Genomic DNA, 19,863 nt, shown 5'->3' with positions numbered 1-19,863 from the left:
TCTTTCCCTAATAAATACACCAATATCCATCTGAATGCTCCAGAATTCAGGCATAATGTCCTTACCCTTGCTTTACTCTCCTTAGATTAGGTGACAGAGTTGAGCTGAAGTGATGCGAGCTGCAGCTGAAGTGATGTGAGCTGCAGCTGAAAGTATTTCTCTTGGCCCAGATGTTGGTAGCAGACAGGTATCAAATTGCCTTCCTGCATTCCCCCAATGGGGGCTGATAGGTGTGGGATCACTGAAACCTGAGCAAGTCAAGAACTGATCCATTCCCAAAGCAGGAAAGGAAATACAGTACAGAACCATCTAATTTTTCAACAGTCTGAATACAGACTCCCTGTTTTCTTGTAAAATCAGGATAACAGCATTCTTCTGAGGGCTGCTAGCAGAAAATTATTATTGCAAAACTAGGATGGGTCTCTGAGCACCACTGCCAGGATGACAACTATACTTAGGCAGCCTTCACAGTAATGAGTGAGGTGTTCATGCTCTATTGCACACATTCTACTGTCTGTTATAGACAGAAACATTTGCAATACTGCCCAAGTCATAGAAATCACAGACTGCTTCTTTTTTTTTCTGCAAAAGTCACATAGAGGAGCCATAGAGAGGAGAGACTGCACATTCATTAACAATAAAGAGCAAGAGAAATCTGACTGTAACACATATTCCTGCTCCATCATACTCCAAGAGATCCAGTCAAACCCTTTGCCCACCCCCAATCAGTTTGTTTTCCTCTCACCTCCCTCCTCAACAACACAACAGAACATTCCTTCCTCCCATGGATACTAGTCCCAACAGGGTCAAAGAAACCAGGGCTTTCCAGTGATTTCACTTGGCAGTAGAACTAAAATCCAGTGTGTGGTCTCTCCTAGAGGGGCAGAGGGAGGCTGCTGGCTGTGAGCATAGCACACAGGTGAGCCCCTGTGCCCTCCCCATGAGCAGCTGCCTCACAGGCAGCCTGCAGAGGCTGTGCCAGCCTGACATGCCTGTGTATGCCCAAGCACACAGGACCTTCGGGTGCTGCAGGCTGCACTCCAGCTCAGTCTGGGGCCATGCTTACTACCAATTTACTTTCTCTCTGTGAGGTGAATCTGGTCTTGCTGACAAGAGTGGAAACTGCCATTAGCAGGCAATACAGACAGATGCTTTTTTTCCTCCACAGGCTTGTTATTTCCCCCGAGTTTAGTGAGAACATAAGTGGCTCACGTGCTAGCTGTGCTCAAAACAGTCACCTCAAACACTCCTGCCCCTGCACAGAGTGCTTTGTGTGGATGCTCTCTGAATCAATCCAACCAGGGCACAGATGGGCTCACATAATTTTCCCTTGTACTCCCCTCTATGCCTGCCTGCCTACCCCTCAGTCACACTCTGAGGAAAGCAATGTTTACATTCCACCCCTACAGAAGTCTTTCATAGGAATTACAGCTTGCTTCAATAGTGAAAACGTTACCAAGCTTCCTATTCTGTTTACATAACAGCTTACTCCACAAAGGAAGAGGCAGAGTTTGAAAAATAAAACAGAAGCGAGGCACCCAGATCTTTTAAATGTTAGAGAGCTGTTTTTTTACATCTGAATCTCCACTGACTGTCCTAGGAACTAATACAGGAGTCAACTGGGAACGACAGAAAGACAGGCTTTAACATGCAGGGTACTGGACTGTTTGATTCTCCTGTTCCACAGCGATTTGCACAGTGGGAATCAGAGTGGGTGACAGTTACTTACAGAGATGATATGTCCTTTCAAGCCATGTGCTGAGTCTGCACACTCAATAACAGCACTTAGCTGTGGATAGCCCACCCCTGTCTTAATCCGAGTGGTACACACAGAACCTAGACAAGAGAACGAGAGGAATATACATAATTCATCAGGATGACAGAAATGATACAGAAAAAATGTGTTTCTATCAGCATTCCTGTTCTCCCAAGAAGTCTCTATTGCCAATGCTGGCTTCTCACAGATAAAAGGAGCACATAGGAACTTGAATTCTGAAATGCTCTCACGCCACTTCATGGGACCTGTGGCTGAGGAGACTCATGTCCCCCCTTTCTTCTCCACTGCCAGTCCCAATTTAGTTCCCATCAGTAATGCTTGTCAGTGAGCGAATTACTGCATCACAGGGAAGCAAATCTGACTGAGGTGCCTGAAGTGAAGGGGCAAAAGGACCAGAATCACAACCTGTGAGACTCAGCAGTAGCATTTATTACCCGACTATTTCTTCTAATAAGTATTTTTTATCTCTTTTCTGCATGTTTAAAGAAGCAATTCTATGGTAAAATCTGTGATTTTTTTGGTAACAATTTTCCCATCTTTTGTTTAATACTGAAGGCAGGAATATGTGGCAGATGACAATTTTGGGAAATATTAAAAAATCAGCATATAGCATTTAAAAAGTGAGATAAGTAATCATCTGAAAGCTGAACAGTACAACAACAAGGGAAATATAGGAACTATATCTACTCATTGAACTATATTATTTATATCCATACATTGTGCATGCATGTACATATAGATAAAAATAAAGTTATGTATCTATCTGTATATATCTATCTATATATAACATATTTGACATATGTATATATAAACCAATTTACTTACAGTTCAACATAGCAACATGGATCTTTTGGAATACCTTCTCTATTTTGTTCCCTCAAATTAAGAGTCAAAAGGAGGAGTACTTTTTGCCAGTCTAGGTTCTATAATTTAGGATACAGACCTAAAAGGTCCACATGATAACGAGAATTTCAAAACAGATTCTAAACCAAAATGCAGTGAAATATGAATCCCTTCACTCAGCTGATATCCAGGTATACTCAAGCTACCAGTAAAGCAAAAGTTACCAAAGATCCTTCAAAGAACTGACAAAGTGAAAACACTGAGACGAATTCTTGAAAAATAGTAAGAAAGTTAGCTTTAATTAAATAGGGAAAAAATATAATTTCCACAGGGCTTGTACTGCATAGTGTATGTAATGCTTTATAATAACATGATAGATCATTATCTGGAAAAGAGCTTCAAGACCTGAGGGAGAAACATTCATTACTTGTGGGTTTGCATGGTCAACTTGTACAGATCTGTTCAGGAACATCTCCAGGGAGGACTGTACAGCATTTACCCGCATTTCCATGTTTGAGGCTACAAACTATAATTATTCTTCTTTTAAATCTGAATTTGCCCATGACAATTACACCATGAAATCTCTGTTGTTGATTCTTCATGTATTTTGCACTATTTATTGTTTGATATCTTCCTGGGAACAACTGCAAGGTTTATTACATTATTTTCTCTGCTCCAGTTATCCATTCATGGACCATAACTATCTGGCACTGCAGAGTAAACAATCTGCCTGCACTGCACTGGATGATCACAGCTATATTGTCAGTGGCATTTGTGTTAGCCACTTTAAAATCTAGCCCACATATGGTGACTCCAGCTGCAGTCTAAGAAGAAAACAGCAAAAGAAGGAACATGTGAAGGAAGGCACAAGGAAGGGGAAAAAAAAAAAAGAAAGATTACAGCAGTGTATGCCAAACAACATTAGGGAAGGGAAGATAGGGAAAACACTGTAAGAAGGTCAGGGTTCTCTTGTTTATCCATGGAAATGTTAGAGTGATAGATAGCATGTAAGTACATTAATGTAAATTTTAGCTCTCAGGCAATAGTAACAGGTAGAGGCAAAGTTATCTATATTTCACAATTAACACCATTTCATTTTTGAAGACATTGACAGGGATAACTTCAGCTTCACACAACACAAATCATAAAGCTACTCAGAAACACATCTTTCCTTGATAGAGGTGGACACCTAGACACAGCATCCTTTGAGCTTTAGCTCGGATGACTCATCCTCTTTTCAGCAGGCTAGAAAAGTGTTCCCAGACAGAACACATGTTATCCGTGGTAATGTCAAGAACTCAGGCAGCCCAGTGCTTCGAAAACCAACTATCTTCACTGACTGGAGGTGCAATATGCAACACTGTTCAGAATGAAACACTGGCACCCAGTATGTAAATTTCTTAAATGCACTGTGTGCAAGTTCACTGGTACTTTATTGACCTGAGTGAGTCTTGGCATTCGAACAGGCAAGGAAACATCATTATATACTTGTTCCATCTGGACAACTCGTCTATCCTCTACTAACAATACCAAAAGCCACCTTCATTTGACTTACCTGGTCCAATACCCACTTTAATAATATCTGCTCCAGAAATAATAAGTTCTTCTACCATCTCTCCCGTCACCACATTGCCTGCCTAGAAAGAAAGAACAGTATCACAGGTACAGGAGATTTCAAGACTACTGCAGTAAAGACTAAAAATTATAATGCAAAGTTTGAACCAGAGCTTTTAGAAGTTGAACTATGCAGAGTACGGAAGAATATAGTTCATCATACTGTTCCTTGGACATGCCACCAAGACTAAACCAGGTAAATTCTCGAGTCAAATGAATTTAACAAGTAGTCCAGTAAACCCTGATCCTTACCATTCCATCAGATCTGCTTTGTCATCCATCACCCCAATCCTCACCCAGAGGCTCTCAACCACATCATCCCTAACCACAGGGGCTATTCTTCTCTCTTATATACAGTGAACTCCTTCACCTCTCCTGCCCTACCTGTCTCTCCAGAACAGCCTAGAGACCTCCATGCCTTTTGCCTAACTCGCTTTGCAGGAAGAAGTTCAGATCTTGTTTAAAATGCTGAAAAATAAATTTTTTCTTTAGGATTCAGTATTTTGCCCACTGAAAGGAAGGTACTATTGTTCTAATTTTTGTGCATTAGTGCAAAAATTGGTATGTATATACAGACGATATAAATCTGAGCATTCACACCATATACACACATTTTGTTGTGGTGATGCCACTGGTTAAAAACAGGGGCTTGGTTCCCTCTGCATGCCCTTTGCAGAGATATAGAGAGCATGCTGTTTATGGTAACATCTTCTTTGACAGAAATTCTGAATTGGTTTGTGTTCTTTACTGTATTTTTTCTTGCACTTCAACAGGTCTTTTCCTCCTTTTGCCTACATGGTTATATTTTCTGAAAGTGAAGACAGCTCTCTTAGCCTTTGTCTTGCTTCTTCTAGAAAACTTCTTCTATTGGCTCTCCACATCCCCAATCAATTGCTCAATCTTTGTTCGCCTTATACCAGACTTCCTTGAAGTCATACCAGACAGATCTTTCTTGAACCTGAGGAATGAGAACTATCCACAGTGGTACAGGTGAGTTCTCAGCAAGGCTTTGCACAAAGGCTTTTTCCTTTCCTATGGAAATATCTTGCCTGACACAGAAGAATGCCTTTGCCTGTGTCACACTGGTGGCTCACAGTCACCTTGTGATCTACTCATGCCTCCAGGAACATTTACCTATTCCAAACTGTAGCAGAAACTTGCAGAGCTTCCCCTGACACTGTGCTACCTATTCCTAGAGTAATGTTTTCCACATGTGGTTTATTGAAGTGGGGACCCTCTTCTGCCAGAACCTTGGCTTGGTATGTGGCCTGTAGTAACCATGAGATACAGATTTTTCTGGTTCATGGATGCTGTGAATGCAAAGAATGCCAGTGTGATTAAATTACTGATACTTTTAATTAAAAAAAACTACAAAACAACCTTTGAGCACACACTTGGTAATTGGCTTGCAAAACTGGTGCAGTAAGTGCAGAGACCTGCCAGTCTATTTCTATTCATTTAAAGAAACATTTTGATGCAAGCTCAGTGTGACAAGACAGGCCCTTGCATGTGTTCCAACTGTGCATCTGATGGATCAGCAGTCAGTGTCCTCTGTTCAGATGATTTTCAGGGAAAAGACAGTCTTCAAAGAGCAAGGATTTCAAATGACATTTGAATCCTATTCAAAGGAGATTTATGAGCTAAAACCTATGCTTTGAGTTACATTTGAAAACAAACTGTTAGCCAGCGCATTTTCAGACCATGCCTTCCTCTCTGCAAAGGGCTGCACAAAGCAAATGAATGCTGACATAGCACACACTGAACTGACTCACTACAGCTGTACTAACTGCATTCCCATACTCTGAGGGAACATTGTACAGGAATGTAATCCCATAAATTGCAGCCCACAATTTGAGAAGGATATGAAAATCTTTGAATGTGTCAGAAGAAGGTAGGAAAGCTGGTGATGTGACTGAAAGGCAGATACTGTGGGGAGTGGCCAAGGCACTGGGCCCATCTAGTTTGGAGAGAAGGTGGCCAAGGGGTGACCTCACTGCTCACTACAGCTTCCTGAGGAGGGCAGGTGGAGAGGGAGTGCTGAGTTCTCCCTGGGATCCAGGGACAGGATGCATATGAATGCTCAAAGCTGTGTCCCTCACGGAGGTTCAGACCTGACATGAATAATCAGTTCTTCAGTGAGAGGGTGGACAAACCCTGGAACAGGCTTCCTACAGAGGTGGCCAATGCCCCATGCCTTTGTGTTTAGTTTCCCAGGTCTTCCCTCACATTCCTCCTGTAAACTGGAATAACACTGTTTCACCTTCTGTCAATAGGATCCTCCCCACACTCCCAAGACCTTTGATAGGTGATGAGAGGGGTCCTGCTCCAACATTTCCTAGCTCCTTCAGTACTCTTAGACAATTACAAACCAAGCTTGGTTTGTATCTCAGCTCTGTGGCTTGTCTCATGTCTACAGAACATTCCTAACCAGGAAAACTGCACAAGAGAAACTTCCTGTTTTCCACATAACCTGTTTTGCACTTGTACTAAGGACAGGCTATTCATTTCTAGAGATCTGAACTTGGATCTAGAGATGTTCAGAAATTTCTTACATAATGATACTGCAGGACTTAAGTGTTTGTAGCAGCACTGATAGGGGCAGAGAAGGAGGCACATTCTAAAGTCCTTACTTAGTACAGCTTTTATTCAAATGTAACTATTGCTGAAGTCAGCAGAAGGGTACCCAGGGAATACTGGGCAAGACCTGTTCTCCACTTACTGATTTCTGACTCCTATTTCACTATTTATTTATTTTTACTGAATTTTGCTTCCTCCTTTTATTAGCTTGAAACAGCTGACAAGCCACCTGAAGCACTTAGAAAAATAATGAGAATATCAAGCAGCAATTTGTGGTGTATGATACAGGACCACTTAAATCTGCTCAAAAGAGCATGATATTGATTAAAAATAAAATAAAATAGAAAAATCAGGAAATAAAGAGTATATAATAGGTACAGTGCTTCAGCTAAGTGCTGCTTCCTTTCTGCTCATGGGTAATTTGTTATACTAAGTGCTGTTCATTCCAAGATGGGGTGATGGAGAGTGTGCCCCTTAGGACATCAAGGAAACAGTTTACCTCTGGAAGGCAGATGACCACCTGTGCTGTATGACACACACCACAGTACAACCTGGTGAAACACTGGAGCACATTAAAAAGATTCATAAATAGGAAGGAGCAGGTATTCAAGTCAGTAGTTGCATGAGATTTGGGGTAAAATATGTATTTAACTTAAACAGCAGTGTCTTCTTATTAGCAGAGCATAGAGGGTTGTCAAACTGTCTCTTCAGAAATGTTAACCAGACGTTTACTGTTAAGTTACTGCTAGAAAATGTTGGAACTGCATATGGTGGTTGAAAATGCTCATCCTAGCAGGGAAAAGCACTTATGTCCCCAGCATACATTTTTTCCTGGAATGCATGTACACACATGCATTCTGTGCTTCTGAATCTGCAGATCCTTTACAAATTTTCAAGGAAGACGTGGAACTCTACATAGCAGACTTCAACCTGCCAATGAGAGGCTTGCTTCTTTGAGGTACCTTTTGCAGACCTCAGAGAGTACAAAAAAAACCACTATGAGAGAGGCACAGTTAGCTGTATGTGAAGAGACCCCAGTATGACCGCTGAAAGGAAATCAGTGGTCTCTTCTGAACTCTGAACTCTGCTTTACTGAAACCAATGCTTGCCTTACCACTCATACCAGTATGACAGCTGAATTGAGGCAAAAGGGCTTTTGAAGTCCCCACTGGTACAGCAAAGCCAGAATACTTCAACTTAAAAAAAAAATCTGAAAAGATCAATATAGAAAGACTGAGACTACAGAAATTAAACCCTCTTAAAATTAGCTGAAAGAATAGAACACAATTGGAACATACACTGTGAAGTCACTACAGGCAATACACTTTGTCATGTGTTTACACAAGTAGTCAGGGAACAAAGCAATTGGTGCAAGTATTGTGATGTGCATCACTCAGTATGGGGTCCCAAGTGAATGCCAGCCAGGGTCATTCCAGCACTATCCAGGATGACTGAACTGTGGGTCAGTCCTGAGGAAAATCCCGGCCTCAGAAAAGTCAAAGGAATTTCCCTACTGACTTTATTGAGATCAAGATTTTACCTAACAGGATTATAAAGACTACAGCTTCTCTGACAGAGATACAAAATTAGTGAACACATAGGGCAGTGCCTCTGAATTTCAGTCAGGCATTTGATACTGTGCCTCATGAAAGCCTGCTATAAATATCAACTCATACTGCCTAAGACAGGAACACTGCTGCACTGATTGAAAGCTGCTGGCAAATGGCAATGGATCTAGCTGGGGAGAAGTGTCTATGACAACAGTTCTCAAACTTTCTTCTTGTATCCTAGAGGAAAGCACAGTCTGTGCCTCCACATTATCAGGAAGATGGCCAAAGGACACTTCCCACCCACGAAAGTAAGGGGTGCTTAACCATGAGAGATGGAGATGCCCTTTGCAAGGCTGAGCCACACTCAGTGGGTGCTTGCACTCAGTACTGTGTCTCACCTGAGGCAGGCTCAGCAGCATCTCTCACTCCTATCCTGGGATCCTGCCTGGCCCCTGCTCTCAGATGCCAGCCCTGGTAGAGTAGACATGCCACGATTGCATTTACTCTGGTGTGTGTTCCAGGGCTGAACTGGGAGTAGTCTGCACGGCTTTCTCTGACTGAATCCTGCCTCCATTCTGCCTCCAAGGCCCAGAAAAGTTCTGCTACTGACTCCAAGGAGGAGCAACAATTTCTGGCTCCTGCTGTTTCCCTCTGCTTCTGCTTTGCAATTCCGCTTGTCTCCCTCTCTGATCCACATCTTGTGGGTGCTACTGTATCTCCAAGTGTGCTCCTGCCTCAGTCTTCTTCCTGCCACACTCCCTGCTCCCCTCAGGGTTGCTCTTCTACAGGGAACAGAGGAATAGCATGAAAATAAAAATTCAGGATAAAAACTTGGCAAAGCTTGCAGACAAAGACAACTTAGCTTGTAAACAGATTTTCAGAGTGACAGAATAACCCTAAAGTCTTCAATCCAACTAATCAATAAGGACTATGCAACCTGTAATATAAAGGCTCTGATCCTCCATCATGAATGCTGACTAAAGGTTTTCTTTAGACTTGAGCAAGCAAGCATAATTGATGCACATAATGCTGCACAATAGCAAAAAACCCAATGGGTGACCCTCCTCAGGATCTTCCTGGTTCTGGGAGGCACTTGTGGGACACTCAGAAGACTTAAATATGCTTTCTTCCCCCATTCCCAACCTGATGAGTGATTTAAGACAAGTCATGTTGTACTTTTGTGCCCGTTTGTCCTCTCTACCTTTGGTGTTCCATGGAGAAACTGATCTTTGTAAATTACTACAAAATGCAAAAGTGAGAAAACCTTGTGTCAGAATCAGGCAGAAGAAAATAAGGCAATGTGTTTATAAAAGCAAATATTTAAAAAGACAGAAACATGGATTTGAAAGGTTGTTACACAAGAGACATCCTTGGTTTGCAGGGGAGTATTGGCCACAGAGAGCACAACATTAACCACAGTTGCTTTGCACATCCCCTTTCAGCCTCAGCGCTGAACCCATTACGTGGCCCCTGGGAACACACATTCCCCGAGATCCAGGGTTGGGTTACTGTTATGTATTGCACTGCAGCTGACTGTGGAATGAACAGTCATGCTGAGGAAAGCAAACAAGGTCCTGGAGATCACTTTCAGCTATGAGAAAGCTTCTTTATTTTTATACCTCCTATTTAACTGCTAACCCTTTTGTTTGAAAGTCCCAACAGCAGAGAACATACTGCAGGCATAGCACAGAAACACCAAAGCAGTCAGAACAAACAGGTAGCAGCAGGACATGTCTTCCAGATTACCATTAAAAGGAGCCTAGACCAGCTCCTGCATTTCAGCCAGGAACAGCTTCAAAAGGCCACTTTGGCACAGAACATGAATTAATTTGGAAGCAGGGTAGAGGTGGGTGTCTAGTTGATTTAGAGACGGAACAGATTCTGGAGGCTTTGGAAAGCTGAAGGTTTTTGAACACCCCAAGTTTGTTAGCATGTTTTTAGAAGTGGAAATTATTGCTGTGCAGATTAAAAACATAAGCCATATTAAGCCATGTTCAGATAAAGGAGCTACAATCAGAGAAGGCAACTGAACAGGTCAGGGCTGTAAATGTGCTCAAGCAGGTGGTGCTGTCAGGACAATGAGACCTGAAGTAACAATAACCTTAGCCACAAAAGAAGAGATACTAGGAGAGCAGCTGAACAGATGCAGAAGGTGGATGAGACTGGCCTAAGCACCCTGGACTAAAATCTGGTTTTGATATCTGACTTTGACATTGACCTTCTCTGCCTTCTGAGGAATTCATCTTGGTTGAGTTCCCTCCTCAGTCAGCAAAGCCAGCAATCAGTGGGGAGGTGGGGGAGGGCATGACACAATTTTCTTTCCACTCCTGACAAAGATAATCTTAACTATGTGCTTTAAGCTCCCTCCCAAACCCTTCAAAGACAAAGTCACTGGAGCAATCATGTCACTAGGGACAAGACTTCAGATCCAAAGAAGCTCAGAAGGCCCACATTTATAATTTCATAGTTCCAAAATCTCTCTCTCCAAAGCCATGGGAAATATGATCATACCAAAATGGCTCCCATCTCTCCTGGCAGCTGTTGAAGAATGCCTATTCATCAGCCTATGATAACCCAGCATCCAACAAGCATTCCAGCTCACTCAAGTTTTCCATCATTCCAAAGCAAAAACACTGCCTTCCTCTGACATGGGAGAAAGGAATGCATCCTCTTCTGAGCTGCTTGAGTATGTTATTCTCTATTGAACAAAGGGAGAATATGCATTTAGGAACACTCTTACTTCACATTTACTTTACATTTATATTTTACTTTATCTGTGGCATGGGAAAGCAGGCGAGTGATGCCTAAACACATGATTTTTTGCTGCACTGGCTTGAAGAAAGGCTGGTAACCTCACTACCAATCTGCTGCTTGATTGAGGATTTCTGTTATTCTCATGGAAACAATTCAGACACATTTCTTCAAGAGCCCTGGGAAAGCAGCAGTAGTGCTCTTCTGCTAGGAGTTCCATGTCCATGTAAACATCTTATTTTTGGGGCAAAAGACCCCAAGGAAGCATGAATTAGCACTTTGAGATGGCACAGTAACATCACAGAAAGCACCATGAAAAGCCCCAGCACTGACCATTTTGCTCCCTTATAATGCTGTTCACAACAGCCCAACATCCCTCTCATTCTTATCACAGGCAAGGATCAGTCTGCATTGATCCGTCTTCATAGTGATCTAACAATCACTGGCCCCAGCTGGCCGGAAATATTGGTACATTCGCACAGCAAACCTCTGCTTGGAATCACCAAAATTAACCTATACACTTAATGATCAGAGATCTCATCTAGTGTGGGAAGGAGGACATGAGCAGGAAAAGAACTGGATCCAGCCAGTCCTCCATCCCAACTTATTTAGATAGCTGTATCAGATCATACACTAAACATTCCCACAGAAATCATCAGCAATGGACAATATCAAACTGTTATTGAACATCCTTCCTTGCTTCTCTTCCTCTTCCAATTTCTGATGCCTACCAGTCAAACTCTGGGTCCTGTTCCTGGCCAGAATTCACACACACACCTCCACCCTTTCTACACCCTTACCATAATGGTGTGATGTGGGAACAGGGCACGGACGGACTTCACAAACTCCACGAAATACTCTGAATAGCCGTTTGCCACATCCAGGCAGATGTATTTGATAGCTGGAATGGCCTCTAGAATACTTGTTAACTTTTTCAAATCTTCTTGTCCACTACCTGAGCTTGCTGCTACATGCTAAAAAAACAGAGAGAACAAAACAGAGTAGTAGGTTGCAAACACTGACATAAACACACACAATTTGTTTGTCTTTTCCTGCATAATCTTGGCAGGACTTGTGCTGGTAACTAGTGAAAAATCACACTATGTAATATGAAATAAATACCTTCCTGGGAAAATCAGTGGGCTATTTCTGTCTAGTTTAAATTATATAAAAGAGAGGGAAATTAGCTTTCTAGCATTCATTCACAAGTGGATTGTCACTGGCATATATAATCATCTGAGATCAATCAAGTTCAGCCATTCTCATATTAACATGAACACAAGATGAAGCCCTAACTTGGTATATTTCCAGGAAGTTAGGTAAAATTTGGGGCACTGTCAGAGAGTAAAATCTAGGTCTTTTAAGTTCACCAAGCACTCCGGTGATGTCCAGAATCACAGAATAATTTTGTTGGGAAAGGTCCTCTGGAGATTTTGTAGTCTAATCCCCTTTCTCAAGCAAGGTCAGCTACCATTGAAAACAAGCAGATTGCTTCTTCCTTTGTTTTCCAATGAGTTCTTTCCAAAGGAAAAATAGTTTCCACAGCTGTTGGCCTACAAAACCTCTGCAGAAATCCAAGGTCACTGTGCAAGTCAGTATTTAATCACTACAGGAATAGGAGATCCTATTCCAGTTATTATATACCACAAATAAGTTTGGAAGTGTTCAGACACAGGACATTCCTGAGACCACTTTCTACCCTATGGTAGCATGTAAATAATCCTGACTGGCCAAAGTGCTAGGCTCACTTTCAGCAACTCTGTAATCAATAGCCTTTATAACATAATTCTGAAATGTGCCACAGGTAAAGATACAACACAGCAATGTTGTATTCTTTTCTATAAAGAGAAAGATCAAAAACTCCACTGAACTTTGAGCAGGAAGGGGAGATGGCCAGGCACACTCACAGTGCCTCTACTCATACAGGGGCCTGCCAGAAGAAAAGAAGAAGTCTGAATGTGAGAAAGTCACAAATTAAGTCAATGTTAAAATTGATTGAATATAATGGCTCAGGTTGGGACCCTGTGAAGAAGTGGGATAGCACAAAGTGAGCTCTGGTGCAAGAAGGTAAGTGGAGGACACAGAAGCCCTGACAACTTTCAGTGCTCATCCCTGCCTGGGCCCACCACCTAGGCCCCTCCAGCCTGTAGACTCCAGATCCACTTGCACACCTGATGGCAAAGACTTTGCCTGGCACAAGGGTGTGCAGGGCCAGCTGTGGTGGGCCAGCTGTGGTTGGGTTATTGAAATTATTCACATCAGTGAACTACCACTGCTCGCAACAGCAACAGAAGCACAGCACTCGTGCCTATTCCTAAGTATTTCCTCCTTCAGGATACTTCTCTGTTTCCCTTCCAGGCATATACAAACTTTGCTTTTTAGCATCTTCATATAAGCACTTTCATAATGGACTCACGTAGCCCCTCTTTTAAATCAGGACAAGCCACTTCCCTTGATGAATTTAAGAACAGCAAATATCTTCATTCCCTAAAACCTCACTTGACAACAGCATTCCCTAGAGACTCCAGTGTATGTGAGTTCAGAACAAAGCAATAAACCATAATAATTTACAGTAGAAAAATGTACCTCAAGGCATTCTGGGTGATTGGCAGCAAACAGTTTCCATTCTTCCAGAGAATAATGCTTGTGAATTGCAGTGAACATTGCATGCTAGCAAAAAAACAAGAGAACTGATATTAATGTCACAGTTAGTAATTTTTCCCTCAACTGCAAAATAAGAGATTAGAAAATCCCCTTTTAAGTATAGGCTCATCCTGCTTGGAAGAAACAGTAACAGTGAGTAACAGACCAGGCAACTACAAACAGCTCTTCAAAAGCAACTTGGCATGCTTAGCCAACTTCTCAGGACCAGGTTTATGACATGTTTCATTAAGCAACTGTATTTTGAATGTGACAGAGGGTCATTAACTTAGAAAGTGCTACAGTTCTATCCCATAACCCACACTTTTAAAACTTGTCAGCTAATTTTTTTTTCTGGCATGGAGCACAAAGGGACCTCAAAAACAAGCTCTAAAAGCTCCACCTGAAACTGAGCTACACCCAAAATGGAAGCTTCCCAATATGGAAGCATCTCCACAGAAATTTCCTTACATCAGGAGCCCTGTTTGTGGTGACTGTGCTGTTGTAAAAGTACACCTGCTTTTCTTTATTCTGGAGTTTTAAACTTGCATTCCCCTGTTCTCAAAAAATTTAGCTAAAAAATCAACAAAGGCTGCTTGCTGTCCCCCAGCAGCTTCCCAACTGTTGCAGAAATGAGAGTTGAGACTTACTTTTGCCATAACTACAGCCATTTCAAACGTCCCCACAGTGTCCATATTTGCCACTATAATGGGAATTCCTGTGTATGTCTGCTTGGAGTTACGGAAGGTGAAGGTGCGTGTGAGGTCGACCTGCAGTGAACAGACATGCATTCTTTTAAGTAACTGATTGTAATCTTACACGAGTTTTGCCACAGATTTCACATACAGCATCTTTAGACACAGCTTCTCCATTTTCCTCACATTTCCTGTTCCTTTTGTTCCACTATTACATCATTTTTTATTTTTATTTTTTACAATTCTGCCTTCCAAACAAGAAAAAAAATTAAAACAATGTTTTCTGCATTAAATACAGCTCTTACTTAAGAAAAAGAATCAAAATAAAATTAAAAAATGAAAAGGAAAAAGGCAGAAGGGCTTGGAAAGAAAGGACGATGAGGACTCTGGGGCTCTGTACACAGAAGTAATCTCAGCTATTTGTATGGCTGCCTGCGAAACTTAAGTTGAAGTCCTAATGCCAAAGAAGTCAGAATTACAACTCCCTCTGTCTCCAGGGCATAAAGGACTTTGTCCCAGTCTTGAAGGTAAATGACCATATAATAAAATCACAGAATCACAGAATCACAGAATTTTCAAGACTGGAAGAGACCTATAAGATCATCTAGTCCAGCCGATGTTCTAACTGTTCAGCTAGATCATGGCAGCAAGTGCCACATCCAGTCTTTTTTTAAATTCTTCAAGGGATGATGCCTCTACCACCTCACTGGGTAAATGATTCCAGTTTCTGACCACTCTTTCTGTGAAGTATTTCCTTCTTACTTCTAACTTACATCTCGCTTGACGCAACTTGAGACTGTGTCCTCTTGTTCTATCCGTTGTCGCCCGGAGAAAGAGGCCGACCCCCAGCTCACTACAGCCACCCTTCAGGAAGTTGTAGAGAGTGATGAGGTCACCCCTTAGTCTCCTTTTCTCCAGGCTGAACAACCCCAGCTCCCTCAGTCGCTCTTCATATGGCTTCAGAACTCTTGCCATACAATCTGAACAATCATACCTTGCCTTGCTAAACCAAGAAGCTGCTAGTTTCTAAGTTAATGTCTTAAAAGTGTATCCGCCTCGCTTGACGCAACTTGAGACTGTGTCCTCTTGTTCTATCCGTTGTCGCCCGGAGAAAGAGGCCGACCCCCAGCTCACTACAGCCACCCTTCAGGAAGTTGTAGAGAGTGATGAGGTCACCCCTTAGTCTCCTTTTCTCCAGGCTGAACAACCCCAGCTCCCTCAGTCGCTCTTCATATGGCTTCAGAACTCTTGCCATACAATCTGAACAATCATACCTTGCCTTGCTAAACCAAGAAGCTGCTAGTTTCTAAGTTAATGTCTTAAAAGTGTATCCGCCTTCACCTTCAGAGACATTTCTTCTTCAGCACCTTCAAATGATCACAGTAACATCAGGCATTTTTTCCTTATATCTGCAAAGGGTATTATCAAATTAGATCAGTTCCCACTGGCCTACCTAAGACCTTCCTAGCTATGGGAAAATGCTCAAAAGGGGGGAAAAAAAAAAGTACAACTCTAAGATATTAGTTTAGTCTCTAGTAAAAATGAAGGCTCTTTCAGTTTTCACTAATCCTCCCTGCAACTTTAACCCAAAAGCATTTGCAGACCTGAACTAAACTGAAATCCATCATGAGAAAGAAAGCAACAGAAAAAAATACAGGATTTTTTACTATTCAATTAAAACACATTTTGAGCACTTCCAAATTGCAGGCTAGATTCTGATTAATATTGTGAGGGATTTATTACTGGTTTGTATAAGAAAAAGAACTTGGTGCCTTAGTGATAAACTCTGAATCAGGTTCTCCTATAAGCTTTTAAGGGAAGGGTCACTTTAGTGAACAAGCAAAGATATATCTTAATGGAAACGCCCCTTTCTCCTATTTACTATCAGAGGTCTAATTCTCCAGCCATCATGGATGACAAAACATTCTTTAGCTGCAGCTAGCATTAGAAAATAGTATGAAGAAGATGGATGTGAAACAAGTATGAGAATTTTGTTTACTTTACTCCCTCTTAACACTAGAGCCAAGGGCGGGGGAACACAAAAGTACCCCACAATCAATTCCGCACAGATGCCAGCACCAGAACCACTGCTCTGCGGTTTTACAAAGGAAAAACATTTCTTACAAAGGAACACCAGAAAGGAGAAGATTTATGTTTCAGAAAAGACACCAAAATACTGCAAAATAGACACAGGACAAAGCAAGAACTTGCCTTGAAAATTTTTTAGTCCTTCACACTTTTAAGCCTCTCCAATATCGCACAGCAATAAGACAAATATGCCGCATAAAAGCTACGACCTTTGCCTGGTAAATACATTCAGTGATTTTCCTTGTTTTATGAGAGACAACAGCAACTACTCAGTTTCACCTTTTCCATGCCACTCCTCACTTTATGGACTTTCAGTATATCCTCCACAGCTGCTTCTTCTCCATACTGAATTATCCTGGTAAGTTTATGTTTTTCCTCATGTGGAAATCAGTCAACACTGTTGATCATGCTGGCTGCCATTCCCTCTACCTATTTTAGCAAACTGTGCTGCTCTTGTGAAATGAATGAAATTTTAAAAATTTAACAACTTCCTACAGGAAACTTGTCTGTTGAACTTGCAATGGACAGAGTGCATGAGCAAGCCCAGCCAACGCAAGAACAGACTATGTGAGTACCAAGACCCCACAGACAGATAATGCTGCTCCCACTCCCACCCTTGCTCTGACCAATTTTGATATTCAAATTCAAGCACCACATTTTCTGATATATTTTCAAAAAAGAGAAAGCAACCATGGAAAATGAAGACAGTGCAAGCAATCAGAAACAAGTACCAACATAGCAAACCTACAGGAAGATCTGCAAATATCCCAAACTGTCTCTCTAGGAAGCTGACTGAACTCTAGTCACTGCATAAAATGCTATCCTTGTGCAAAACGAGGCATTCACACCAGAGAAGCAGACGCTTCCTGATATAAGCTTCAAAGCAGCAGCTTGCTGGGGAGCAGGCACTGTAGTATGCTGCCTCTGTTACTCTGCCAGAACTATTTATTTATATTCTTGTTTTGAAGCAGACTGGGGCTGTCCATTTCAGATCTGGCTCTCACAGACTCTGTTTATCCCTGTTGCCACAGCCTCAGTGATGGTGTCCAATTTCCTAACCTTCATCGGTTTTCACTGACCCCCTCATGACACGCACTTTTTCTCATCTGCAATGTTTTAACAGTTCATCAGAGCCACCCGTTACAACCCTGCCGTATCAGCTCATGTTCCTCCTATCGTTTTCCCTTCCCAGCAGCCCTTCTTTCCACAGCCTGCACCCTGCTAAATATACAAAACACTGCACTTGAAGGAGCCATGTGCCTACCACTCACTCGGCGGAGCACAGCTCCACCTGTTTGCTAGGCTGGCACAGTGAGTTTTAAGGAGGGATCCATAGGTCCCCAAGCAAATGGCTCCAAAGTGCCCAGAGGCCTTATGTGCAGTAATTGCACACGATGAGGAGTTACTCAGATGGAACACTGTTCATCATAAATTACAAATTACTTGCCAGAGATCAACTTTCTGCTGAGAGGGCCTCTCACACCTTATGATGGCAAAGAGGTTTTGCTTAGCTGATGCCCTCAAAATCCCTGGCCATAGGCCTATAGTAAACACAGCTTCCCTGTTTCACTTTCCCTTTCTACCTCAGTCTCTCTCTCTTACACCCCCGTGTCCCCTAGAGAAAATCTTAATCCTCTTTTCATCCCCCGACACAACATAATTCCTTCTTTAGTCAAACTAAATCCTTTGTTAACCTTGGGGTTATGTGGGGTAAATGAGAAGGCACCTTCGATACTGAGGCAGCCATCTTTTTTTGTGGATGCAATCGATCCTTACGGGAGTGATTTCCCGGGGTCTTTCCCGATCCCTGATGAGAGAGAATCACAGAACTGTTCCGGCTAACAATGGGCAGCAGGCACACAGAGCCCCAGGGGATTCCAGGTCTCTACACACGCAGGTCACACGGGGGTGAAACCAAAGAGAGGGTGAAATGCACCCACTGCCCCAGGTTTGATGTGACTTCCCTCAGTACCCCCTATGACGGGGCACCCTGCGCACTGAGAAGCGCTCCCCAGCGTCTTCGCGGGTTTTTAATATTTTTTTTTTTTAAGAGCGCATCAGTTCCTCGGTACCAGCACCGCCCACAGCCCCCGAGGCTGAGGGCAATGCTGCCTGTCAGGTGTCACCACCGGCTTCTGCCGGCCCAAGCTGCGGGGCGGGTAACCGGACACCCCCGTCCCGCAGCGCGGCTGGTTCGCCGCCACCGCCCCCTCCGACCCCGGCGGTCAGGCCCCGCTCAGCGCCGCAGAGGCACCTGTTAGGAGCAAGCAATCCCCCACTGCCCCCTTGTATTTCAGCTTGAGGAGCGAGGGAGGCCAGCGCGGCACCGGCTACCCCGGCTCCCCTGGGGTCGTGGGGGGGACACGCCGCAGACTTCGCAAACGCGGCCCCGTCCTCCCCTCCCGGGAGCAGCGGCATCCCCCCGCCACGCAAAGGGCGTCGCGATCGGGGAGGGCATTGCTGCGCTAGACCGGGTAATAAAAATAAAGCGGGGGGAAAGGCGGGTTAAGGAAGTTAAGCGTTGAGAAGGGGGAGGAAAAGCATGCTAGGTTTGAATGCCCCCACCTCTGCTCTGCTTTTGAGGCTGCTCCTTTTAGGTCTGACCAGGACATCTTTAAAGTCCAGTTTGAGGTCTGCGTCTACCCGGGGCATCTCGCTGGGGTGCCGGGGTGCGGGGGCCAGGGCTGTCCTGGCAGTGGAGGCGGCAGCAGCGGCAGCCCTGCTGTGCTGACTGCACCGCCCCGCCTGCAGAGCCGAGCCGAGCCGCGCCGGCCAAAGCCCAGTGGCCGCGCACCGAGCGTATTTATAGGGCGCGGGCACCGGGCCCCATCGCTTTATTAGGCGAGGGCTGGTTTTAGCTGAGCCTCTGCCCCGGCCCCCGCCACGGCTACCCCCGCCTCTCCGCAGGGCAGTGTGCGGTGGGGGCAGACGGGGACGCGTCGCCCTTCCGCAACCGCCCCGTGCGGAGCGAGGCGCCGGCGGCACCGCGGCGGCTTTAAGGGCAAAGCAAGGGCAGAGGAAATGGCGCCTCCATGTGACCGAGCGGGCCCCGCCGCCGCGGGTACCGGGTGCGGGAGCCCGGCCGTGCCGGGCGGCCGCTGCGGGGCTGAACGGACATCTTGGCCTGCCTCCTTCTACCTTCCACCGCCCCGAGAAGGGGTTTGCGGCGTTCCCCAACGCTGTTACGGCTGCTGCAGCGCGGCCCAAAATGCTGTCCCTCCAGCTAAATAAAAAAGACACCACTTGGTATAGGTGGGCTGTCATGGGAATCCCACTTGCCGGGGTGCTCCGCTCCAAGCCCAAACCCGGCCCCGTCCCTGCCCGGTAT

At 43.9% G+C, this 19,863-nt stretch overlaps 1 protein-coding gene across 1 annotated transcript in view; it reads right to left on the bottom strand.

Annotated features, from left to right (window-relative positions):
* GMPR (guanosine monophosphate reductase) overlaps positions 1–19,370 on the bottom strand; it is a 43,215-nt gene extending 23,845 nt beyond the window's left edge. Inside the window, exons 1-6 of the mRNA XM_058819261.1 lie at positions 19,101–19,370; positions 14,403–14,522; positions 13,699–13,782; positions 11,913–12,086; positions 4,176–4,257; positions 1,730–1,836 (exon numbers count right to left, since the gene is read on the bottom strand). Coding sequence (XP_058675244.1) covers positions 1,730–1,836; positions 4,176–4,257; positions 11,913–12,086; positions 13,699–13,782; positions 14,403–14,522; positions 19,101–19,187 — 654 coding nt within the window. The 5' untranslated portion in view covers positions 19,188–19,370. The remainder of the gene's footprint in view (positions 1–1,729; positions 1,837–4,175; positions 4,258–11,912; positions 12,087–13,698; positions 13,783–14,402; positions 14,523–19,100) is intronic.
* Between the last annotated feature and the right edge of the window lie 493 nt (positions 19,371–19,863).

The sequence above is a fragment of the Ammospiza caudacuta genome, chromosome 1, assembly GCF_027887145.1.
Source record: "Ammospiza caudacuta isolate bAmmCau1 chromosome 1, bAmmCau1.pri, whole genome shotgun sequence".
Taxonomy (NCBI): Eukaryota; Metazoa; Chordata; class Aves; order Passeriformes; family Passerellidae; genus Ammospiza; species Ammospiza caudacuta.
Note: the sequence above shows the minus strand (reverse complement) of the source record. Positions and strands in the feature narration are given on the sequence as shown.